The sequence below is a fragment of the Mus musculus genome, chromosome 9 (assembly GCF_000001635.26).
Source record: "Mus musculus strain C57BL/6J chromosome 9, GRCm38.p6 C57BL/6J".
Taxonomy (NCBI): Eukaryota; Metazoa; Chordata; class Mammalia; order Rodentia; family Muridae; genus Mus; species Mus musculus.
The window spans coordinates 120044820-120071051 of NC_000075.6; the positions used below are offsets into that span (position 1 = coordinate 120044820).

The 26232-nt window shown below is 48.1% G+C and overlaps 1 protein-coding gene and 1 long non-coding RNA gene across 4 annotated transcripts; one reads left to right on the plus strand and one right to left on the minus strand.

The window, feature by feature from the left end:
- Positions 1-3863: 3863 nt before the first annotated feature.
- Cx3cr1 (chemokine (C-X3-C motif) receptor 1) lies at positions 3864-23477 on the minus strand. 2 transcript variants are annotated; one of them, XM_011242934.1, is made up of 3 exons: positions 23386-23473; positions 7126-7524; positions 4475-7044 (listed from the first exon to the last, which is right to left on the minus strand). In XM_011242934.1, exons 2-3 carry the CDS (start codon positions 7513-7515, stop codon positions 6451-6453), a joined length of 984 nt encoding a protein of 327 aa, XP_011241236.1. In that variant the 5' UTR covers positions 7516-7524; positions 23386-23473; the 3' UTR covers positions 4475-6450. The 2 variants fall into 2 exon arrangements, with proteins under 2 accessions (NP_034117.3, XP_011241236.1); NM_009987.4 differs by having other exon boundaries at positions 3864-7524; positions 23386-23477.
- Positions 18443-26232, plus strand: Gm33858. 2 transcript variants are annotated; one of them, XR_001779321.2, is made up of 4 exons: positions 18443-18475; positions 23276-24034; positions 24146-25070; positions 25287-26232. It is a non-coding gene; the product is annotated as a predicted gene, 33858 (long non-coding RNA). The 2 variants fall into 2 exon arrangements; XR_003948274.1 differs by having other exon boundaries at positions 23276-25070.

Consider the following 26232-nt stretch of genomic DNA (forward strand, 5'->3'; position numbering starts at 1 on the left):
ACAGCTTGTGGGAGTCAGTTCTTTCCCTCCCCCATGCGGTTATCAGGGATCGAACTCAGGTCCTCAGGCTTGGCAGCAAGCACCTTGACTTGTTGCGCCCTCTCACCTGCCCTGCACCCATCTCTTTTACACAGGATTTGAGACTTGAACTCAGGCCCTTCTGCTTTACTAGCTGAGATGTGGAGGCATGGCGCCTCACGGACTCTAGAAAACAACTGGCGCCTCCCTGGACCTCAGAGGCTCCAGTGACAGGAAACTGGCTACAGACCACCTTCTATACACCAGTATTGGGATTATCCCAAATGAAGCTGCCAGTTATATAAACAACAGCTTCCAGTCAAACTGTAGCTGCAGTGGTCCCCGTGGGGTGCAGTGGGAAAGAAAAATAGGTTCTGAGTCAGGAAAGACTCCCCTGGCGTTTCTGAGGGCAGGAGTGGGGTTGGTGTTCCTATGATGGGCCTCTCAATCAAGCTGCTATGTGTACGCCCATGGGTAGTTGTCATTTATGGGGCCAGAAGTAGACTCTCTGGACACGCAAGGACAAAGCTTCAGAGACCGATGGATGGGAAATTAGGACCCCAGCTGCAATGCACAGTATGAACCAAAAGTTCCTCCCAGGAACAGAAACAACACATGGTCCATCTTTCTCAGTGGCAAGGCCCCCGGGGGTGGTGGTGGGAAGTCAGTCTGTGGACCATCCCTGAATGAGGATGGACTAAGGCAGAAGTGGGTGGACTTGACATTATGCAGCACCTGGGCATAGCTCTCCCCAGCATCTACCGTGCCTGTGTGAGGTCTGGGCCCTTCCCAAGGCTGCTGACTGCATTTGCCTCTGGGCATCCTGTCCTTTTGCTGATGATCTCTGTGCATACTGACATCAGGGAAGGTTGCAGCACAGCCCACACCTGTGGGCAAGACTTACCTGTGGTCCGGGTCATATGCCTCAGCCTCTCTGTGTCTACACACCTGCAGACCATCTTCTCCAGTTTTTTTTTTTTTCCTGTTATCCGCCTGTGGTCTCCACTCCTAAAGGCTGGATGATATATACTGTGACCAAGATGGAGGCAGGCAGGGCAGGCAGGGCAGGCAGGGCAGGCAGGGCAGGCAGGGCAGGCAGGGCAGGCAGGGCAGGCAGGGCAGATGGGGAGCTAGGATGCACCTTTTCCTACTGTGCTCTGAGTCCTGACTGGCTGGATACCTTTTCCTTAGCTACAAAGTATGCATTTGGGGGCTGCGGATGTAACCTGGTCGGTAGAGTGTCCACTGTGCAATCTCAAGGACCCGAGCTTGACCCCAAGTGTAAAAGGCTGGTATGCAAGCTTTGTCCCATACAGAGGAGTCAGAGACAGGCAGATCCCTTGGGCTCCTTGCCAGCCATCCTAGCCTAATTGTGGAAACTCAGACCCCAGAGAGAGGGGGACAGTGGGAGGGAGAGAGGGAGAGGGACTCAGACTCTGTCTCAAAAAGCAAGATGGAGGACTCCCAGAATGAAACCCAAGACTGACCTCTGCCTCTGTCTCTCTTTCTCAAGCACGCACAGGAACACTCGCACTCACACATAGACACAAACACACACACTCTCACATACATGAACACATACATACACTCACACACAAACACACACACACTCACACATACTCTCATACATACACACTGACATTCACACACACTCTCTCATATACATACATACCCACACACATATGCACACACACACTCACATACATACACACTGACATTTGCACACACACACACACACACACACACACACACACACACACACACACACACAAACACACACACAGAGCCCAAACCACACCTTCACAAAAGGAAGCCTAGCTAAAGCCTGCGATAGACTGAGTTAACTTCTGACCACTCAGTAATCTGTGACCCTGGAACTAAGAAAAACAGAAGCAAAAACTAGCTGTTGGGTGTGTCCTCCCGCAGAAAGGGAGGGCCAAGAAAAGCAGGGCTGCTTGCTCGAGCTTTGTAGTTAGATGTGAGTCTAGGGTCTTATTAATGCCTTGAGACACTAGAACAAGCTCTGTTTTCCCTTCTCTCTGATAAGAACTTTGAGCTCCTGAGAAGGTGCAGAACTTGCTGAAGGCCTCTGGTGTGCGCTGCCTCCATGTCTCCTGCCTCCAGAGCACACCGCCATTCACTCCTTGCTATTTGGAGCTCCAAGCTCAGAGGCAGCAGTAGGCCTGACCCAGTTATATGTCAAAGGCCAGTTGCTTCAAATGTGTCCTTGCCATGTGGGGATTTCCAACGAAACTCTTTGTGTTTGTCCCATCCTGTCTTGTTCAGCAAAGCAAATGAGAAAATGAAGGATACGGATTTATTATTTTATTTTTATTGCATGTGCGTGTGCGTGTACCATGGTACCTGTGTGGCGCTAAGTGCAGGTGTTTCTCTCCTTGCCCCACGGGAGTCCTGAGGATGGGACTCAGGTTGACAGACTCGGTGGCAAGCCCTTTTATTGACTGGCCTCTCTCACTTGCTCAGTGCAATGAGTTTGTTTGTAGAAAAGAAAATGTTTGCTTCCCTATGTTTGCTTCTCAGGCCAGAAGTCTTTCTTCTCTACATGGGAGTCCAGGAACAGATTAACCTTTGATGACAACTCTCAGGCTCATCAGTTGGAATGAGGGACTGACACTGAAGGAACCTCGTGCTCTCTCACACGAATTCCACATCCCTGCCTCCTAGCAAACAGCCCCTGCTTCTCCTGGAGAAGCTCATATCCCTGAAGTCTTGGGTCAGATCTTATTACCTCTGCTCTGTCTTACAGCAAGCAAGTTAAACACAGCCAGGCCTTTTCTGTCCACAGATATCAAGCCCAGGGTGGTGGCGCACACCTTTAATCCCAACACTCCAGGGGAAGAGGCAGGCAGATTTCCGAGTTCCAGGGCAGCCTGGTCTACAAAGTGAGACTCTATCTCAAAAAATAAATCAAAACCTCTGAGAACAGAGGTGTGGTCTCACTGCTGTGGAAACATCTCTGGAGCCCGCTAGGATATGTGCTTCGTAAAGACTTGTAACAAATTGTCATTATCAAATGAAGGTCATGTGTATGCAAAAACTAAAGCGGGCCTGGAGAGATGGTTCATCAGGTAAAGACAATTGCCACCAAGCCCCTCAACCGGAGTTTGATCCTGGGACCTATGTGGTGGAAAGGGAGCCCTGACTTCTGCAATTTGTCCTCTGAGTTTCTTCATGTGTGTTCATGTGCATGCACATGCATACACTCATGTGCACACATACACATGCACACATATATACACATGCATATATACACACATGTACACACATGCATAAACACACACACACATACACACATGCATAAACATACATACATGTGCATACACACACATACATGTACAAACAACGGATCAATCAATATTAAAAATTTTCAAGCAAGCTGCACTGGATCTTACTGAGCTTGGCAGTCAAAGCAGCCCTGCCAAGATGGCTGCCTGTGACAGCCTTGTCAGCCCCATTACTTCCAGGTTGGTCAAGACAACGATGCTTTAGGTGCTGAGGAGCGGCTGGCCTTCCCTAGAGAGCTTTAGGGTTTTTTTGGTTTTTTGTTTTCCTAGGTTTTTTTTTCAGTCTTACAATGTTACCAGGCTGGTCTTGGGCTGGCAGAGATACCTCCCTCTGCCTCGTGAATGCTGTCGTTAAGGATGTAGGTTAGCATGCCTGGCCAGGCTTTGCTTTTTGATAAAATTGTATGTACTGGAGAACAGAGCTGAAACATTCCTGTGCCCTTTGACCCAGCTACCCCCATGGCAAAGAATTAATCTGATGGAAATAAGTGAGCAGGGAGAGGAAACGTGCACAGATTAAAGTTCCCTGAGACTCGTACTTGCCAAGAGCTGGAAGGAAACCAATGTTTATTGACAGAATTACAAGTGGGATAGACACACTCTAGGCACGCTTAACCATGTGACCCGAGACAGCGGGAAATACAGACCAACACCAAAGCATAAACTTACTTAAAACATTATAGGATACTTTTGAAAATAAAACATTTATTGACTAAGCCTGCCATGGTGCCACAGACCTTCGATCCCAGTACTCAGGAGGCAGAGGCAGGTGGATTTCTTTGAGCTCTAGGCCAGCCTGGTCTACACAGAGAGTTTCAGGACAGCCGAGGCTACATAGAGAGAACCTATCTTGAAAAACCAATTTTCTGTCTTTCTTTCTTCTTTCTCTCTTTCTCTCTTTCTCTTTCTCTCTTTCTCTCTTTCTCTTTCTCTCTTTCTCTCTTTCTCTCTCTCCCTCTTTCTTTCTTTCTTCCTTCCTTCCTTCCTTCCTTCCTTCCTTCCTTTCTTTCTTTCTTTCTTTCCTTTCCCTCCCTCCCTCCCTCCCTCCCTCCCTCCCTCCCTCCCTCTCCCTCCCTCCCTCTCCCTCTCCCTCTCCCTCTCCCTCTCTCTCTCCCCCTCTTTCTCTCTCTCCATTCCTTCCTTTCTTTTTCTTTTTTACTTATTTTGTATGTATGGGTGTTTGCCTGAATGTTCACAATGCACATGTCTGCTACCCTCACAAATTAGAAGAGGGTGTTGGGTCACCTGGAACTAGAGTTATATTATAGACCATTGTAAGCTACTATGCTTGCTGGGAATCCAACCCCAGACCTCTGGAAGAGCAGCCAGTGCTATTAACCACTGAGCCATCTCTCCAGGCTCCCACTTTGGTAACTCAATTTTGAGGTTCTCATTTGTGACCTTTGAATATGACAGCATGGTGTTGCAATAACAAAGGGTTGGATATGCCTGTGGGGGATATGACTCAGTCTGTCTGTCATCCTCGACACAAACATACAGACTGCCAAGGAGATATCAGACATGCCGCCGTGAGCAACAGGCTGGGAGAGACTTCTGAAATGGTTATCACAACCAACACAGGAACAGGGAGCTATTTGAATTCCAGTGTTTTTTTTGACTACACTGTCCTTGTCTTCAGACATGACATGGGAATTGAACTTGGGACCTCTGTAGGAGCAGACTGTGCTCTTAACCACTGAGCCATCTCTCCAGCCCCTGAAATCCAGTGTTTTTTAAAAAGCAAGTTGCAGAACTGGAACTTTCAATGTAAGCCTGCAAATGAGACCGGAGTCAGTGAATGCATGAAGACATTCTTGTGGCTACATCCTACGTGATGCTTGCAGGGTCAGGGGAGAAAGCAAGCTGCTCTCGTGGCCTGGGTCTTGCCCTGACAGCGGGGACATGGGAATGGCTTTGTAGATCTAGGCACATGTTGGGGGATGCTGTAGGAATAGGTCTCCTCTTGTCTGGCTGTGTCCTGCAGCAAAGCCTGCAGGTTCCTCCCACTCCACCAGCTCCATTTCTCAGAGGCAGGGTAACAGTTCCTGATCCAGGGAATGCTAAAGTCCTTGCTGAGGTACTATGCTAGAATGGATGAAGGCACCACAGTCCCCTTTCTATATTGAAGGGACTGAAGCTCTGTTGGCTCCAGTCTCCCCAATGTGCAAGCAACAGAGTTGGGATATGAATCGATCCCTTCACTCTGGGGCATGGCTCTTTCTATTTCTTCCCCTGGGCTGAGAAGAGTGGAGGGATGTGGGTCAAGACAAGAAAAAGGGACATGGCCAACTGGGTGGACGGAGTCCTGTGGAATGAGGAGTCAGCGTGGAGTCTCTTGTTAGAACTGCATCCTATCTTCCTGGTCTTGGAGGACAGGGCCTTGGGATTGAATTTGATGCTGTGAGCAGTAACCCAAATTCTAACCCTTGGAGAGTTCAGGACATTCTCAACAGAAGATTAAAGAAGCTAGCAACAGATACTGCTAGTTACTGAAGGGGAGCCTGAATGAGCTCCATGGTAAGGCGAGTCAGCAGTTCTTGCTGTCAGAGTAGCTCCCACCCCCCAGCTTCTGAGAGATGTGTCTCTCTCAACCGCTAACCTTGAGATTCCAACAGCATCTTAGGTATCCCTTCTATTTCAATAACACCACCTAGTCAAGGAATGGACACCCGACACACTCGGCCAACGGAGGTGTTCCCTAGGAATACCAATTTTGAAATCAGAGAGATGTGGTCCTTCTCTGATGATAGAACCTGGATGATCTGTCACTATGAAGGATCTGAAGGTCAGAGAGGGGACATTGGAGCCAAGCCTTGGTTTCCACTCAGTCTGAGGACTTAGTTGTCCTTTATCACATGATCATGCAACCAGGACTCACCAAACCCCTTTGTAATTGCACTAATCTGGTTAGAATTTTTGTCACCAGTAAGCCCCAATGTTCAACATTTGCAGTAAGAGATACGTGTGTTTTTCACACATTGAACATAAATTTTTCAAAAAAACACCACGGGGTTGGTTTGCAGGCATCTGGTCCATATTTCTTGCACATAAGATGCAGGGGGAGCGGCAGGGAAATCTGATGCAAGAACTCTGGGTTCCTAGTGGAGCTAGGGTCGGGGAGACCCCTTCAGAGCAGGAGAGACCCATCTCCCTCGCTTGTGTAGTGAGTGAAACTGCTCAGAATGCTGTCCTGCCTGCTCCTCTGGGACTCTGGCGAGAAGCCGGTGTGGACAGGATGACCGCACAGGACGGCCAGGCACTTCCTATACAGGTGTCCCAGGTATCTTCTGAACTTTTCCCCGGCAAAGGCGTAGATAAAGGGGTTGAGGCAACAGTGGCTGAACGCCACTGTCTCCGTCACACTGAGGGCCAACCTCAGGTCCCTCTTCATGTCACAACTGGGGAAGAAGTTGTAGAACTTGAGAGTCTCCAGGAAAATCATGATGTTGTATGGTGTCCAGAAGAGGAAGAAGGCAAAGACCACCAGGAGGATGAGTCTGACGGCTCTGGCCTTCTTGCGATTCTTGCAGGAAAACAGCGTCTGGATGATGCGGAAGTAGCAAAAGCTCATGATAAGCAAGGGCAGGGCGAAGCCCAGGATGTTGACTTCCGAGTTGCGGAGCACGGGCCACATTTCCTGCAGGACCTCGGGGTAGTCACCCAGACACTCGTTGTCCTTTCTCTTTGTGAACATGAACTGGGGTGACGCCACTAAGATGGCCGCCGCCCAGACGCCCAGACTAATGGTGACACCGTGCTGCACTGTCCGGTTGTTCATGGAGTTGGCGGCCAGGACGATGGCAAGGTACCGGTCGATGCTGATGACGGTGATGAAGAATATGCCCCCAAAGAAGCCAATGAAGAAGAAGGCAGTCGTGAGCTTGCACATGGCATTGTGGAGGCCCTCATGGCTGATGAGGTAGTGAGTCCAGAAGGGCAAGGTGGCCACAAAGAGCAGGTCGCTCAAGGCCAGGTTCAGGAGGTAGATGTCAGTGATGCTCTTGGGCTTCCGGCTGTTGGTGAGAGCGAGGACCACCAACAGATTTCCCACCAGACCGAACGTGAAGACGAGGGCGTAGAAGACGGACAGGAAGATGGTTCCAAAGGCCACAATGTCGCCCAAATAACAGGCCTCAGCAGAATCGTCATACTCAAAATTCTCTAGATCCAGTTCAGGGAAGGAGGTGGACATGGTGAGGTCCTGGAGGGGAAGGAGAAACCAGATCACGTGAGCCTTAAAGGATTGTAGTTCTCACTGGCTGCATGCAGTAAGCAGGTCCACGTGAGTCTTAGAGGATCGCAGTTCTCACTGGCTGTATGCAGCAAACCAGATCACGTGAGTCTTAGAGGATCGCGGTTCTCACTGGCTGCATGCAGCAAGCGGGAGAAAACACTGAAAGGGTGAACAATTGGAACTAGATTTTGTCTTCACTCATCCTATCTTTTAAAACATTTCTGTTTTTATTTTTATTTTTGCAACAGGGTCTCATTGTGAAACCCTGACTTGCTTGGAACCCTGTTGGTCTGCAACTCACAGAGATCTGTCTGTCTCTGTCTCCTGAATGCTGGGATCAAAGATATGAGCCCATACTACGCTGGTTCTTTTTTTTTTAAATATGATTTTATTTAAAATTATGTGCATGTGGGTTTGTGTGTGGGAAGGCACATGGAGTGCAGGTGTTTGTTGAGTCCTGAAGGGGGCAATGGATCCCCTAGAGTTGGACTTACAGGTGTTTGTAGGCCACCCTGACATGGGGGCCACCCTGACATGGGAGCCACCCGGACTGATTCCTCTTTGAGAATAGCATTTGCATCTCTCAGCTCTTTGATGGAATTTAGAATCTCCATGGAAATGCACATCTCAGCACATCTGTGAGGGGCCTAATTTATTTATAATTTTTACAAAGATTTATTTATTTACATGTGTGCATGACTGGCCAGCACCATGGTTGTGCCTGGTGCCCAGACCAGAAGAGGGTGTTGGAACCTTTGAAAACAGATGGTTGGGAGCCACCATGTAGGTTCTGGGAATTGAACCTAAGTCCTCTGGAAGAGCAGCTAATGCTCTAAACTCCTGAGCCATCTCTCCAGCCCCATGGGAGGGATTTTAAATATTGAGTTAATAAGGTAGGGAGACCCACTGTAGCCAGGGGCCTGGTAGTACACGCCTTTAATCTTAGCACTTGGTAGGCAGAGGCTGGCAGATTTCTGAGTCTGAGGCCAGCCTGGTCTACAAGAGTGAGTTACAGGCCATCCAGGGCTACACAGTGAAATTCTGTCTTGGTAAAACAAAAACAAAACCAAAACACTCTAAACGTGGATGGAACCATTGCATAGGTTAGGGTCCCAAACCTCCTAGAAAAGGAGTGAGTGAGCTTTCCCATTTACAGGCACATAGGAACCTGCTGCCTCCCACGCCTGCCAGGACTTCACACCACTTCACACCAGAGTGATCCCACCAGTCAGTATGCCACTTCCTTTCGGGGAGGAAGGACACACCAGCTGTGAGGCAGCTTACTGACCAGCTTACTAAGATCACAGCAGAGGTGCTCAGAGAAGAAGGTCCTTTAGAATACCCAAGATACAAGATACAATTTGCAAAACACATGAAACTCAAGAAGAAGGAAGACCAAAGTGTGGACACCTTGCCCCTTCTTAGAATTGGGAACAAAACACCCATGGAAGGAGTTACAGAGACAAAGTTTGGAGCTGAGACAAAAGGATGGACCATCTAGAGACTGCCACACCCGGGGATCCATCCCATAATCAGCCTCCAAACACTGACACCATTGCATACACAAGCAAGATTTTGCTGAAAGGACCCTGATATAGCTGTCTCTTGTGAGACTATGCTGGGGCCTAGCAAACACAGAAGTGGATGCTCACAGTCAGCTATTGGATGGAACACAGGGTCCCCAATGGAGGAGCTAGAGAAAGTACCCAAGGAGCTGAAGGGAACTGCAACCCTATAGGTGGAACAACAGTATGAACTAACCAGTACCCCCCGAGTTCATGTCTCTAGCTGCATATGTATCAGAAGATGGCTTAGTAGGCCATCATTGGGAAGAGAGGCCCCTTGGTCTTGTAAACTTTATATGCCTCAGTACAGGGGAACGCCAGGGCCAAGAAGTGGGAGTGGGTGGGTAGGGGAATGGGGGGGGGCAGTACGGGGGGACTTTTGGGATAGCATTTGAAATGTAAATGAAGAAAATACCTAATTAAAAAAAAAAGAAGGTCCTGCAGCCTGAAGCAAAGACTGCTATGCTTGTCCTGCAGCCTGACCTCCATCATGGCCCGAGGTGGTCCAGAGCCTCAGCCTCAGCCTCAGCCCAGGCTATCATAGAAGAAGCTGTAACTTCTTTCATCCTTAGTTGCTTCTAGCCTGGAATTTGGTCACTGGTGTGAGGAAAATAACCAGTGTAGTCCCTACACTCTTGTCTCATAGTACCCAGGATTTTGTCAGGGTTAATTCTGTGTGGAAAGTTCCTCCATCCCAATCGCACTGGGTTGGCCATCTGGCAGCTCTAGGTGGAAAGGAAGCATTGTTGTAGCATGGGCTCTGTAGCCAGAGAAGCATCAGCTGACACCAGGCAGAGGATGGGCTCAGCCAGCCTGCTGCTCTTGCTTTCAGTGGCTCATCTATTGGGATATTCTCACCCCTAGCCTATCCCTATTCTTTCCCCACAAGTTGGGTAATAACACCTGTCCCCTTCCCCTCACGCTCCAGGCAGGATGTGTTGGTTGGCCACTCTGTCAAGCTGCTCTGGGCTTCCTCCTCTGCCTCTTGAAACCACAGACAGACCCTTCAGAAGTCTAAAGTCATCTCAGAGTGCACTTCCTGGCTGCCTTTGCCTCCTTCCCCATTGCAATGGAAAGCAAAGCTCACGGGTTTTAACAGGGAGTTTCCACACCCAGCGCACCCAGCTCACAATGGTCTCACCGCAGCCCACCCACCCAGCCATGGCTTCTTCCTGCATTGCCTGTCTGTGAATTTGCATGTCAGCCAGCCAGCCAGCCAATCTCTCCCCTAGTGGACTGGGCTGAGGCTGTCTGCTCTGGACCACCTCGGGCTGTGATGGAGTTCAGGCTGCGGGGATTGCATAGGCAGTCTCTGCTTCAGGCCACGGGGCCCCTTTCTCTGCAGAGGGCCTTTGTGGTGATCTTACTCAGGAGCGTTCAAGCTGGTCAGTACCAGACTGCTGGCTGACAGCACTCGCTGGACCCAACGGGTGTCATTCAGGGCTGAGGATGTAACTGCGGTGTGAGTACTTGCCTAGGGAGCATGAAGCCTTGGGCTTGGACCTCAGCGTCACACAAACCAGGCATATTAGTATGCATGTGTAATCCCAGCAATCAGGAGGTGGAGACAGGAGAACTGGCAGAGTTCAAGGTTACCTCATTCTTGGCTACACAGCAAGCTTCAGCAAGCTTCAGTCCAATTTGGGATATTTCAGACTTTGTCTTACAAATAAATAAGTAAATAAATAAGTATCCCCTAAAATGTGATATTTCATATATCTATAGTTGACAGACGAGCAAACAGGAATTGTTGCTTATCCTGAGAGACTTGTATGCAGAGTGGATTATCTTCCCAGGTGCGGGAAGACATGCCATGCAGCAATATGACCTGTGGAGGTCATAAGTGGGAGACCCCAGGGTAGCCACAGTCTTCCTCCTTCTCCCAGTGTGAAGAGTTAGCAGTGCTGACCCCCAAGAGGAGGTCAAAGCTAGGAAAAGCTCTTTGGCTGGGGATCTGTCCTCCAGTCCAACAGCTTCTGTGGACTTCTGTGGAGGATGGAGCCCTCTAGCCAGAGAATGAGCTAGGAGACTTTGGGCTTGCTGGGTCCCTCTGCAAGTCTGGGGTTCAGTCTCCTGATTGACCACGAGCTAGTCTAAGGAGAGAGCCTAGTCCAAGGTTACAGCAGGCCCTTGCAGAGACTGTCTGACTGTTAGACAGCCCGTGGGTTACAGCAGACCTTTGCAGAGACCGTCTGACTGTTAGACAGCCCATGGGTTACAGCAGGCCCTTGCAGAGACCGTCTGACTGTTAGACAGCCCATGGATTACAGCAGGCCCTTGCAGAGACCGTCTGACTGTTAGACAGCCCATGGGTTACAGCAGGCTCTTGCAGAGACCATCTGTTAACCTGTGGGTTACAGCAGGCCCTTGCAGAGACCGTCTGACTGTTAGACAGCCCGTGGAACTCGTTTTACTGGACCCTGAGCACTGTGGAAAATTTGCATAGTAAAGATGGTATTTTTTTTTCCACTGACGCAAGAAATGTACCTTTCTTGGCTTATTTTGAAAGTGGAGGAGAGTATGATGCCCGTTATTGAGCTCTGATCAGTCTTGACAGAGCTAACTACTGTGAATCTGAATGACAGAACACTAAACGCTTCAAGGCAAAACCACAGGGCCCGTGTGAGGTCCCATGGACATAGACCGCTTCCATTTGAGAGAAGGTTGGAAAAGGTTCTCTCTCTCCCTCCGTCTCCCTCTCCCTCTCCCTCTCTTTCTGTGTGTGTGTGTGTGTATGTGTGTGTATGTGTGTATGTGTGTGTATGTGTGTATGTGTGTGTATGTGTGTGTATGTGTGTGTGTGTATGTGTGTGTGTGTATGTGTGTATATATGTGTGTGTGTGTATGTGTATGTGTGCATGTGTGTGTGTGTGTGTGTGTGTGTGTGTGTGTGTGTATCTGAATCCCTGGGAGCAACAGTGCCGGAGGGCGATTCTGAGGACCGAAGGACCCAGAAAAGGAGGTTTAGTTTTACTATATTTGCTTGGATTCTTTCTTAGCCACGTAAGTATTCTCCATTTGGAAAATCTATTAATTGTTGGATTTTTCAATTTTAAAAATCAAGAAAAAGATATGAATTTTGATGGAAAACTAAAATAAATAGCAATGCAATGACAGGTTCCGAGAAAGTGATGGTGACACCTTCCGCGCGGCCTCTTCCTGGAGAGCTGCACAGGGTGTGCACATATCTTTTATGGCTGTGGGCCCTGGGCCCTTACACTTGACAGCTCTGCAGGTATCTGCTGTGCTAAATGAGTGAGTGACTGGGTAAAAGTAAGACCTGGCAGGGGAAGATAAGTCTCACACGTGGGGTCCCAGTAGGAGCTCACCGTGGCTCCACAATCAGAAACCAGTGCGGGAAAGACTCGTCATCATCTCAGCATGCATTCTCACCCATCACACTGGCCATGGCTACTGGCGGACAGACAGACACCTGTGCCAGCAATTTGTGCCGAGTCTTCTAGCCCGATGCTGAGAAACCACACTGCCTCCGCTGTGAGTGAGAATGACACAAGGTTTATATCTACTTGGAAGATGCTAGCACGCTGTGTTGGTTCAAACCCAGCATCATCGATGAGCCCCAGAGCACGGGGATTCCACTAGAGTTAGAAACCTCAGGTCAGCAAAGCGTGCTCCCTCCCAAGACGTCCTCCAACCCGATAAGCCCAGCAAATGAACTTTCTGGTCTGACCTGAGCAAGCCTTGATCTCTGGGTACTCTGAGATGTTTAGACTGGGAAATGAACCTAAAGGCAGGGCTTCCTTCCTGGCAGCAGATGGAGAGCAGCCAGGAATCCAGGGTAATCTTTAGTTTGGGGCTAGCCTGGGCTACATAGTGAGGCAGCCTGAGATCATTGACCTGCCCCAGTGCTGGCATTCTACCGAAGCAGAGGACACTCGAAAAGGAAAGGTAAAAATCTGACAAGGAATCTCTCTGCAGGACTCCCTCAGCTGTCTTTCACTCTTAGGGGGGCTTCCAGGAAGCATATCTGGGGGCTGGTTTGTGTGGGCATTGAACCATCAGCCAACAGTGGCAGCTGTGCATTACATAGCTCAGGGGAGAACACAAATCCTGATGGACCCAGTCAGTGAGATGCCTGCTGTGAAGACATGAAGGTATCCGGAACCACACGGAAGGCTCACTGGCTTGCATCTGAACCATAAGCCTCAGATGTCATTGAGAGACAGTCTACAAACATAATGTGGGGGGTACCTGAGAAATGACACATAAGGTTGACCTCTGGCCTCCACATGCATACACATACATGTGTGCACAGCTGCACCTGCACCTGCACACACACGCACACACACACACACACACATGCATGCAATACATGTTTGCACAGCTGTACCTATACACACACACATGCACATACACGTGTGCACTTGCACACACACATGCATGCACATGTGTGCACAGGTACACCTGCACAAGCACACACGCATACACATACATGTGTGCACAGCTGCACCTACACACACACACACGCACGCACACTCATGTAGGCACAAATACCCTTCCTACTTCCACCCAACTATGTCCACGGAAACCTCCCTTATCTCTCAGGTCTCCATTCTCCAGCATTAGCTTGTGGTTCCACTAACTGATATTCAGCTGGGGAATCTGAGTTGAACCTAGAAGCAGAGATTGGAATGGTCTACATCAGCGGTTCTCAACCTGTGGGTCCTGACCCTTTGGGAGCCCAGTAGCCTTTTGGCAGGGGTCATCTAAGACCATCAGAAAACACAGACGGGTGCATTACTATTCACAACAGTAGCAAGATCACAGTTACGAAGTAGTAATGAAGTAATTGGATGGTTGGGAGTCACCACAGCAGGAGGAACTGTATTTAAGGGTTGCAGCATTAGGAAGATTGAGAAACACTTGTTCTAAATCCAAACAGAAATGACTCCTGTGTGACCCACTTTATAAAATTCCCTCCTCACTCTCACTGCCCATCCTGGTCCACTTCCTCTGGCCACTTCCTTTTTTGGGGTCCACTCCTTTCTTTTGTACCAGGGATGGGGCACCGTTGCCCACAGCTTCCAGCCAGCTTCCTGTTTCTTTACTTCCCTTCTTCTAAGATGGCTTCTCCTCGTGTTGGCATCCTCATTATGGTGTTTCCCCCTCTCCTTTGGCTCCAGATTCTGCTTATTGATTTCTAAACTTGGTGTCTGCCTTTAGGTTTTCATTCTCCTGAGTTGCTGAGCACAGCCTTTTAGTTCATTCTGAGGACAGAGCTCTGGTCTCCAGGTATTATAAACACTTTACTGACGGAGCGATGTCTCCAGTGTCTGACAGTCCTATCTGTCTATCTATCTATCTATCTATCTATCTATCTATCTATCTATCTATCTATCTATCTATCTATCTATCTATCTATTTTTCTGTTTATTTTTACAATTTCCGCCCAGTTTCCTGTGCAAGTTAGCGGACCCTCTGTTCCTATAGCTATGAGCTCAGGTAAAGTAGAGTGAGAGTGTTGCGCAGCAGGGTTTAGCCCAGACCAAAGGCACACCACCAAGCCAAAAAAACAATGAATGCTAAGAGAAACCCAAACCCAAGCTATAGGAACCTCCCTGTGGGTAACAGAGTTACCTCCTTTCTAAAGCACACCATTATCTGAGGTTTGATACCTCTCCCTCCCTCTTCCTCTTTAAAGCACTTTGTGGCATTTGTTTATTTCTATACAAACAAACTGTGAACAAGCAAATGTTTTATTACTTTTTTTTAAGTAATGGAGAAACAGAAGGACTTTTTTAATATTAGAATTCTAGTCACTGTAGGGGTTTTTGAGATTAGATCTCATGCTATTGCCCATCTCTAACCCAGACTTCTCTAGGTTAGCCTAGGCTAGCCTCAAATTCACTGAAATCGCACTGCTTGAGCCTCCTCAGTACTGTGATTAAAAATATGAGCCACCGGGCTGGAGAGATGGCTCAGCCGTTAAAGGCTAGGCTCACAACCAAAAATATGAGCCACCAAGCCCACTCGTTTTTGTGTGTAAAACCAACATCCAGGGGTCTTGGGTGGGTGGAATGGCTCAGTCAGCAAATTACTTATTTTGCAAACTCCAAGATGAGAGTTCTAGCCTCTGAACCCATATTAAGAAGCTAAACATGGGCTGGGCAGTGGTGGCGCATGCCTTTAATTCCAGCACCTAGGAGGCAGAGGCAGGTGGATTTCTGAGTCTGAGGCCAGCCTGGTCTACAGAGTGAGTTTCAGGACAGCCAGGGCTATATAAAGAAACCCTGTCTCGAAAAACCAAAAAAAAAAAAAAAAAAAAAAAGAAAGAAAAAAAAAAGGAAGCTAAACATGGGGCTGGAGAGATGGCTCAGTTATTAAAGACTAGGCTCACAACCAAAAATATAAGATGCTAGGCATGATATAACCCCAGCATTTGGAAAATGCAGAGGGATCTTTGGAGCTCTCTCACCAGTTGACCCAACCAAATGGGTGAGTTCTAAAGAAAAAGAAGAGACCCTCTCTGAAAAGACAAGGTGGAAATGACTGAGAAGGGCACTGGATGTTGGTTTTACACACGTAAACACACACACACACACACACACACATGCACACACACTCATGTATACACACATGCACACACACAAGCATGCATGCATACACACATACATTCACAAATGCAGGCATGCACTCATGCATGCATACACACACACATATACACACGTGCACACATGCTCTCACACATGCATGTATGTATGTATACGCTGTCAGGTCCTCTTGCTTCATGCACAGTTGTTGATCACCTTAAGGACTGATGCATTTGATTGTATGTGAAATGGGAAGGGAGGAAGGATTCCTGTCTCAGATTCCTAGTAGATTGTCTAGGATAACACACTCTGGTTTATTGAGCAGGTAAGGGGAGGGCTTCCTTTCTCTTTGATCTCTGTCCGGGAAGATTCTGTGCTACAAGAAGCTTTTGATTTTCATTCTGCTCTAGAGTACTGTGATGGTTTTTATATCTTTGGACCAGGGAGTGGCACCATCTGAAGGTATGGCCTTGTTGGAATAGGTGTGACCTGGTTGGAATGGGTGTGTCACTGTGAGTGTGGGTATAAGATCCTCACCCTAGTTGCCTGGAAGTCAGTCTTCCACTAGCAGCCTTTAGATGAAGATATAGAACTCTCAGCTCCTCCTGCGCCATGCCTGCCTGGATACTGCCATGCTCCCACCTTGATGATAATGGATTGAACCTCTGAACCTGTAAGGCAGCCCCAATTAAATGTTGTTTTTTTAGAAGACTTGCCTTGGTCATGGGTTTACTGTTCACAGCAGTAAAACCCTAACTAAGACAAAAGTTGGTACCAGGAGTGGGGTATTGCTGTGATAGGCCTGACCATGCTTTATTTGAAAGAATGTGGATTTTGGGACTTTGGATTTGGGAAGCAGTGGAATGCTTTAAATGGGGTTTAATTGGTCATCCTAGTAGGATTATGGAAGACTTTGTTGCTGGGAGTAATTTGAACTGTATTGACCTGGCCCAAGAAAGGAGAAGAATTTCAGAATGTGGCATAAAGACTGTTTTTGTGGTATTTTGGTGAAGAATGTGGTTACTTTTTACCCTTGTCTGAAAAGTCTGCCTGAGGCTAAGGTGAAGAGACTTGGATTAATTGCATTAATTGCACTGACAAAGGAAGTTTCAAAAAAGCCCAGCAGAGACTTTGTTCTCTGGTTAAGTCTCACAAAGAGAAGTTTGAACAAGCATAGCAAGCTTAGAAAGGCAAAATATAAAATATATGGTTCGAGTATTAAAGGCATACCAGGAAGTGAAATGAAGAAAAATCCTGTGTTCTAGGAAATAACAGATTAAGGGAGTGGGACCTTGGGGCAAGACCCTACCCAGCTGAATTTAGAACCAGGCATGGTGGTATACACCTTTAATCCCATGAGACAGGCATGCTGATCTCTGCATTCAAGGTCAATCTACAGAGCAAGAACCAGGATAGCCAAGCTTAGGCAGTGAAGGATTTAGAAAACATAAAGCTAGTGATAATGTAATAATAGTACAAGGGGATCATGTTCTAGTTCCTGTAAGCAGCAGAACTCGGCAGCTTCAGCCATGAGGCTCTGGCTCTAGAGTTAAGAATGGAAGGAACTACTGGGGCAATTGATGCTGGTTAGCTGGAGCTAAGGAATTAGTAGTGATTAAGAAGATACCAGCATCACTGAGGTAAAATCTTCTGGAAATTGTTTTCTGAGAGCACAAAGTAGCTGTGTTCCAGAGATACCCAAGGTTGTACCTCATGCTGCGACTGGACTTGGTAATGTGTAAGAGTCACTCAGGTGACTCAGGCAGTATGCTTGTGAAGGAATGAAGGGATCATGGAGAGAAGCTGAGGCTTAGCACTGTGAGAGGCCAGGGAAGGCCACTGGAGAAGGTGAAGCCTCAGCTGTAGTTGATGGCCCAGGACTGAAGGGGTCATGCAAAGGATTTGAGGCTTGGCACCCTGAAGAGAGCCTATGAGAGGCTATTGGTGAAGCTTAGTTGGAGTGGAACACCCCAGTGTATTGGAGATGTCAGTAAGATGATCACCAAGAGAACAGCAGCCGTAGTGGAGTGAACAACCTGAGCTTAGAGTGCTACAGAGGGCAGAGCTGGAAAAGTGATGGAGGAGTCCAAAAGATCAAGTAGAATCCCAGACACTGAAACAAGAAGCTGTAACATTGAAATTGCCTTGGAGACTCAAAGATGTTAAAGATACCAGAGCCATGGGATACATGCTGAGGAAAGCTGCTAACAGGGAGTGGAACCAGCCCAGGAGAAAGCAGTTTGTTGCAGTCAACAAAGATGAAAAAGGAGAGGAGATCTGAAGACCGCTTTGACATCAGCCATGGAGATGCAGAGTTTGGAGTTTGCACAGCTGGTTTCCTGCCTTGCTTTGGGGATTACAGTTAATTAGTTGGATGAATCTCAGAAGAGCCCTTGAACTTTGGACTTTTAACATTGTTGCGACTGCTATAGACTATGAGGACTTTGAAAGTTGGACTAAATGCATTTTGCATTATGCTATGTTTAAGTATGGCCCCCATAGACTCATGTTTTTGAACAAGTCTGTGGGGACCAGGGAGTGGAGTGTGATGGTTTGTATATCCTTGGACCAGGGAGTGGCACCATCTGAAGGTGTGGCTTTGTTGGAATAGGTGTGACCTAGTTGGAATGGGTGTGTCACTGTGGGTGTGGGTATAAGATCCTCACACTAGTTGCCTGGAAGTCAGTCTTCCACTAGCAGCCTTTGGATGAAGATGTAGAACTCTCAGCTCTGCCTGCACCATGCCTGCCTGGATACTGCCATGCTCCCACCTTGATGATAATGGACTGAACCTCTGAACCTGTAAGGCAGCCCCAGTTAAATGTTGTTTTTTATAAGACTTGCCTTGGTCATGGTGTCTGTTCACAGCAGTAAAACCCTAACTAAGACAAGTACTGTACTGGATGAGTGCTGTACAAGAACCTGCTGAGAAAGAAACACAGAAGCAGCTCTATAAATGTTTATCACCAAATACAGGGAAGGTTAAATAATAGACTCAGGCTTGGGTCTCTATTTCTGTCTCCTTTAGGACTGAAGGAGGGGCATAAAAGGGTGTCATAAAAAGTCACCTTTAGGTCTGGAGAGATGGCTCAGCAACTAAGAGCACTGGCTACTAGCACTCCCAGAAGACCTGGGTTCAATTCCCAGCACCCACATGGCAGCTCACGACAGTCTGTGACTCCAGTTCCAGGGGATCTGACACCCTCACACAGACATACATGCAGACAAAACATCAATGCATGTAAACTAAAAATAAATAAATATTTTAAAAGAAACTTTTAAAGGTGGGAGGAAACTTGCAGACAGAGGGAGGTATCAGGGAATGAGGTGAGGTAGGCTCAGAGGGGCTGAGTCTGGGGTTTCCTGGTCAAGTAGAGAGGATGTGAGAGAAAGTACCCAAAACAGCAGACAAGAGGGGATGTGGGGGTGGGGGTGGGGAAGAGCCTACTTGTTTGGGAGATTTCAGGGGCAGCCTGGTTTACAGAGAGCCAAGCTGGCTGTGTAGCAGAAGAGGGGGACAGGAGAGCTGCAGACTCCACCCCAGAGAGCCTGGAGGAAATTCAAATGCCAATTCAAACTATACGTTCATTATGGTGCATTGACATTGGAGCTGATTAATTCTGATGTGAGATTTAAAAAAACTGTTTGCAAGGTTTTATATAATGAAGTTTTTTGTTGTTGTTGTTGAGACAGGGTCTCTTTATGTTGTCCTGGGTCTCCAAGATGGCCTCAAACTCACTGACTTCCTCCTGCCTCTCTCCAATAGCCTGGCCTATATTGCTGATGACCTTTCATGTCTCTCAGCGTACTGTGCTACATAGTCAGTAGGTTTAGCTTAGCAATGTTCTGGAAAGGCATTTAAGGAAAAGCAATACAGATTTGCTTTTTTCTATTAATACTCATAATTCAAAACAATTTGACCAGATGAGTTGGTTAAAGCGCTCTCCATTCAGAGTTCAGGGAGATTCCACCCTCAGGGCAGTTTGCCCTGAACCTCCAGGAGGAAAGGCAGACCACAGATTTGGTCACAAGCCTTAGCCTTCCTTTGGTTTTCCTTGGCAGGCAATGACCTGAGTCACACAAGGTCCCAGCTTCTGAGAGCTCCTGAGCTGTGGCTCATCAAAGTCAGCGAGGGTCTCCCCACCCCGACCCCCTCCTCCCCCCCGCAACAGCCTGAGTTCCCCCCCTGCAGCTCATGCAGTCCCCAGGCCATGCCTGACATGGCCACCCCTGCACAGCTGGCTCGGGAGAAGAAGGAACTAGAGTTGGTTTTGATCTGGATCAGCCCTAGCATGCCTTCTTCGCTCCCGTTCCCACGACCTGGGATCCTTAGTAACCTCTGAAAGCAGGCTGTCATTTTAAAGCCCTAAGGTCACAGAGCTTAACTTTCCCTGAAGTAATAGACATGCATGGTTTTTAAAATTACATTTATTTATATGTATGTGTGCACACACTTGGACTAGCCACGATGCAGGTTAGAGTACACCTTGATCATTTGTGTGTGTGTGTGTGTGGGGGGGGGCCCACGCTCCTCCCCACACACACTTTCGCACATGCCACAACACGTGGTCAGATTACATCTTGAGGGAGTCAGTTCTGTCCTTCTACTGCGCATGTCCCAGGGATCAAACTCAGGTGGTCAAGCTTGGCAACTGTTGGCATCAGGACATCACATAGGCAACAGCATGACTTGCGACCTGCAGACAGGTTGCCAAGGCAACAGGCACCATATTCCCAACATCCACTTGGCTCACCTTCCACCTTTACCTGCGTTATGTCATTCTCCATATAAATAAGGAGAACACTGCTCGCACTCTCTCTCCTTGCCTGTTCTGTTTATTCAGCCACCTTCTCTCTCTTTCCCCAATAAAACCTCTTCCACGTGGAACTGCCTTGGCCCAGAGTGCTGCTGAGATGCGACCGCCATTCTAACACATCAGCAACAGGTGCCTGAATCCACTTTGCTGGCCCGTATTGTTTTAGGCACTAAAGACGTCCAATGTGTGTTTGGGACTTTGCATACCACACTCTAACGGTGCACTCCGAAGCCTACTGCCATAGGAAAAGCAGGAAGCTGACTTTGCCAGAAGTGTTGGCAGGGGCAGTGTGTACTGTGTCCCTAAGTTGAACAGCATCTCCCACCACCCTCCAGCCCTCCCTGTGCAATGGGGTCGGCAGAAGCAAAGGGCGGAGGATATATTTCAAAGAGATTAGCATTGGTCGGGTTCTTCTTCCCAGAAAAAAAGGGGTGTGTGAAGGGCCAGGCTAGCCAGACTGAACTGGGCTGGGACTATTTTCTGCTCCAGCATCCTTTGATAAAAACAAAGGTGAACAGGATAGAGGGTAAAGAAGCCACGATGGCCTCCAGGAAAGGGGATAGAGGCTCACAGGATTCAGCTAACTTACAAGGTTCCCTCTCAGGAGGCTAAGGAGTCCCAGGAACACAGCTCTCATGAGTGGGCACCCCACTGAGATAAGCTGTGACTAACCCTAGGGCATGTTGCTATGAGTAACCCCAAAAGACTTGCTGATTCTCCAGCCTAAACTTGGGTGTGGGGTCGTTCCTGCTTGCCCCAGGAGTCATAGCGTTGGTGGATAACTTGGTTCACATTTCTCTGGGAAAAGCCACCGAACAGCTTCCTGGGGCCATTTCTGTTGTCCAGGAAAACCCCATTCCAGTTCAGCCACTGCACCTACCCTGCTGACCCTCATAGGTTCCCAAGGCTCAGCAGGCCAGGTCTCACTCTGAGCTTGTCTCCTCTCAGTAGGCTGGGGCCCTCTTATGACCTGGGCCTGAACAGGGTCTTCTTATGACCTGCGTATCTTCACATTTGACTGAATTTCTTCCTACCTCAAGTATTGTATTTCAAGCAGTTGGGAAAAAATTAAAAGAAAAAAAATGGCAGAATTGGAAAGACAGAAGGCAGGAGAATCCCAAGTTCCCAGCTTTTCTCGCACATGGTTATAAATGATCAGGCACAGAGTGAGCGAGGCTGCAGGGTCCTCTGAATAGGGGCTTGTCTGTGTCAAGCAGGGGTGTATCTCCTCCTGGCCTGTTCGTTTTTTTTTTTTAAATATTTTTTTAAAGATTTATTTATTATATCTAAGTACACTGTAGCTGTCTTCAGACACACCAGAAGAGGGCGTCGGATCTCATTACGGATGGTCGTGAGCCATCATGTGGCTGCTGGGATTTGAACTCAGGACCTTCGGAAGAGCAGTCGGTGCTCTTAACCACTGAGCCACCTCTCCAGCCCTCCTGGCCTGTTCTTATCGTTTCCTCCCTAAGACCACGACTCCTAGCTCAGATGTCTGTGCCCAAGTGTCTGAGCCATGGTTCTGAGCATTTATAAAACTGAAGAATGAGTTTGTGACAAGTTTATTATAAATGTAATAAATGTTCATTATGACTATTGAAGATGGTACCAAAAAAGCATTTAAAAGAGGGGGAGGGGAAGAGGAATCCTTAAAACTATCCAACTCTGCAGGTTTAGCATAGCACTCTTAGCTTTTTTGACACATAAATTTATATTTATAGTAAAAATGCTAACATCGTTTTGAACATTTATCACCACCACCACCACCACCACCACCACCACCACCAGCACCACCACTACCACCACCACCGTCATCACCACCACCGTCACCATCATCATTATTGTTGTTTTTAGAGGCAGGATCCCATAAAGTCCAGGCTGGCCTCAAAATTCTGCTTCACTGAGAAGAGTCTTGCACTTCCGACCTCCCGCCTTTTACCTCCAGGGTGCTGTGATCACAGTGTGTGCCACCAAGTCCAATTTTATTAGATGCTGAAGATTGTGCCCAGGGCCCAGGGCTCCTTGTGTGCTAGGCAAGCAACTCTATTTATATAACATTATTCTCTTTATATTCACAAGCCTATATACAATCAGGGGAGCCAGGCAATGGAGGCGCACGCCTTTAATCCCAGTACTGAGGGGGCAGAGGCAGGTGGATCTCTATAAGTTCAAGGCAAGCCTGGTCTACAGAATGAGTTCCAGGATAGTCACAGTTACACAGAAAAACCCTGTCTCAAAAAACCGGGGGGGGGGGGGGGGAAATCAAAGGAAACACCTGGCACCCGCCACTCAGCTCCAGGAATTATCAACTCCCAGTTAATATTTCATCTATGTCCTATTTCATGGCTGAATTAGATTATTCTGTTTCTATAGACATTCAAGTATGAGTCTCTGAAGATAAAAGCTCCTTTTAAAAAGAAATGAAAACCACAATCACTAGTTTTTATGGTTGGTGCTGTTTGTTTAAGGCGGTCTCACACAGAAGCCTAAACTGGCCTAGAGCTCATTAGCTAGCCTAGGCTGGTCTCAAACTTGTATCGATCCTCCTGCTTCACCTTCCCAAGTGCTGGGATTAGAGGCATGGATCAAAAAAGTCTGACTGGCAATCTGAATTGTGATCTTTAAGAATATCAATATTTCCAATTACCCAGATGTGATTTTATATCAAGGCCTTTTTTGGTAACATCTAATATAAACCTTTTTTTTCACATCCCTAAAATGTAATTACTAACTCCTCAAGTTACGAGCGTGCAAAAGGTCCTTTACTCTCCTGATTTATCTGCAGTATCCTCAGGAAAATAGACACGGAAGGCAAACAGCATCAGAAACCCTGTGACTGTGCCTGATTGACCCCACGCCCAGGTATGGGAGGAGTCTGGAGTCCGTGGTACTTACCTGAGCAGATGGGAAGGGAACTTCTGCAGGAAGTGCCAGTCACTCACCCAGTCTCACGCAGACTCCACCAGAGGCAAGTGCTTCCCTCTCTATGAGGGCATCTTTATTTTCGAAGTTAGCCAATAGCATCTGGTTTCCTGTGTGGTACCCTATCTTTAGATGCTGTGACAAGCAAGCTCAACGGGCTCAACGCTCCAGGCTGGGAACCAGCTGACCGCAAGAGAGCCTGCATTTCAAATCTAGGGGACTTGAGACTGGGGCAAACCTGGAGATTGCTGGGGACTGCTGGGGACTACTGGGGACTGTTGGGTGGCAGACCTGGGGATTGCTGGAGACTGTGTGGTGGCTGACCTAGGAATTACTGAGACCTAAGGTTTACAGGGGGCTGTGGGTTGGCAGACCTGGGGGTGGATGGATATTATTTATTCCTAGTGAGATGGCAGTCTGTAGCCTCGGAGTCCAGCAGCACACAAGTCAGGTCTCAAGCTCTCCTTAATAGGGGTCTCAGGCAAGCTGTGAGGGCCCCTCTGCTTTCCAGTGTTCTTAGGAAGCCTCTGGTACCCCCTGTGCAGCACTGGGCCCAGGTTCGCTGACCACTGACCATATCACAACTCTTGGGAGTTCTCAGGAGCCTGCTTTGTCCAGTGAGGTAGGAACTAAAAGCTCCAGTTGCTCTCCAGCTGTTCACATTTGAGGAAGCCTCGGTTAGTTCCCTTTCTCCTTCCTTCTGGCCTCCCTGTCTGTTCTTCTTTCCCTGCAGGAGAGATTCACAGAGAGCCAGCAGATCCTCACAGGCTCGCAGACATTGGCCCTTTCCCGTTGCCCCAGCAGCTAAGTCAGGGGCTACTCAGCTTCCCCTGGGGCTCAGCTCCTCACCCCGATCCTGTCCCCACTTCAGCTCTTGTTTTTTTGGCTTTTATTTGTATGAATTCCTTGGGAACTTCACATGTATTTCGATCACAATCCCTCCTCTACCCCTCTCCTCCCAGAACCACCCCCATCCTATTCCAGCTCACCGACTCCGTGTCCTTATTCATTTCTGCTAAACTTTTTGTTTTCGAGCTTTCTTTTTAATTATGTATATGTGCCCAGGGAGGCTAGAGAACTCAGATCTCCCTGTGGCAGTCGTGAGTTGCCCATCACTATAGGTGCTGGGAGTCGAACTTGTGTCCTCTGCAAGAGCAGTGTGTGCTCTTAGCCACCGAGCCATTTCTTCAGCCCCCTGGCTTTGTTTTTGTTTGTTTTGTTGTTGAGATAGGTCCCACACATCCTGGGCTGGACTTTAAATAGCTATGGGGTTAAAAAGACCTTGAGCCTTTCATCCTCCTGCCTCCACTGCCCAAGTCTGGGATGCTCCACCGTTTATGAGGGGCTGGGGATGGAACTCAGGCTAGTCTAACATTTTGCCATCTGAGCTGTATCCCCAGGGCATTCAAGCTCTTCCTCGTGTTCCTGTCTGGAATCTGGCTGAGAATCTCCTACTGTTGCTGTCAACCAATCTCATCCGTGTCTGTTTCCCACACAACTCCACCTTCAGCTGGGGCCTGAGGGTACCCTGTGCCCACCACTCCCTTCCCATCCATCTTATTCATCTCACCATCCGGCCATCTACCCATGTGCCAGAGAGGACCCCGAGTCGTAGCATCACAGACTTAGCACTCTCGGAGGCTCCTCTCTTCTGTCTGGTGAGCATGTTCTCAGCACCATGGCTTCTTTTTACTTCCCACTGCATTCTATCCGCTTCCTCTTCTCCAGCACACACATCCCCTGGCCTGTGCATGCCTTTCCTCCCTGCCTCACCTGCTGTGGGCTGACAAGCCAGCCTGTCCTGCTCATGGATGCCGCAGCAGGTGAGCTCTGTGACGAGTGTCAGTAACTCACGCTGGTATCCTTGTTCCCAGATGGACGGCTGCACACACCGAGGGCACTGAGCTCGCCTGAGCTTGCAGGACATCCCATTTCAGGGTGAGGAGGCAGCAAGCCTGCTCTATGGACCTGAAGGCCACAGACTGTACCTCATCCATCTGTGCATGTGTGTGCAAGTGTGTGTGGGTATGTATGTGTGGGTATGTATGTGTGCAAGTGTGTGTGGGCATGTATGTGTGCACAAGTGTGTGTGCATGTATGTGTGGGCATGTATGTATGCACATGTGTGTGTGCAAGTGTGTGTGGGCATGTATGTGTGTGCATGTGTGTGTGTGTGTACAGTCTATATAGCATAAATGAAGTCCAGAATAGAGCACTGATCCCTGGCTCTGGAGCTATATGTGGGTGTGAGCCATCTGACGTGGGTGCTGGGACCCACACTGACCTCTAGAAGGCAGTGAGCACTCCTAACCACTGAGCCATCTTTCCAGCCTCCTATTAAACTATTTCTTTCGAGACCTATTTTTGTTATTTTATGGATATAAGTGTTTGTCTGTATGGCCACTGCCACATGCATGCTTGGACCCAAAGAGGCCAGAAGAGGGCATCCCAGGTCCCCTGAGACTAGGGTTGTGAGTCACATAGTGGGGCGGGAATCAAATCCAGGCCCTCTTCCAGAGCAGCCAGTGCTTTTAACTACCGAGCTCCCAATTAAAGTATTTCTAAGCAGTAGCATTTGGAGGTGGCTGAACTACGGTGCATTACAAATGGAAGCAAAAGTGCTGTCAACTTTGGAAAAAAGTATCCAGTTTACTGTGTTGAGTTGGCATTGAACAGAAATGGACAGCCATATTGGTCTAGAAATGTTGGACTTAATTTTTTCCCCATTTGTACAGGGGCAATGCACTGTGTTAAATATGTAAGGTCTTATCTACGTGGGTTTGATTACAAAAACTAATAAAGTATTCTCTAAATAATGAA

Coding starts and splice junctions, on each gene's coding strand:
- Cx3cr1 (NM_009987.4), bottom strand. CDS start 7,515: ATGTCCACCTCCTTCCCTGAACTGGATCTAGAGAATTTTGAGTATGAC.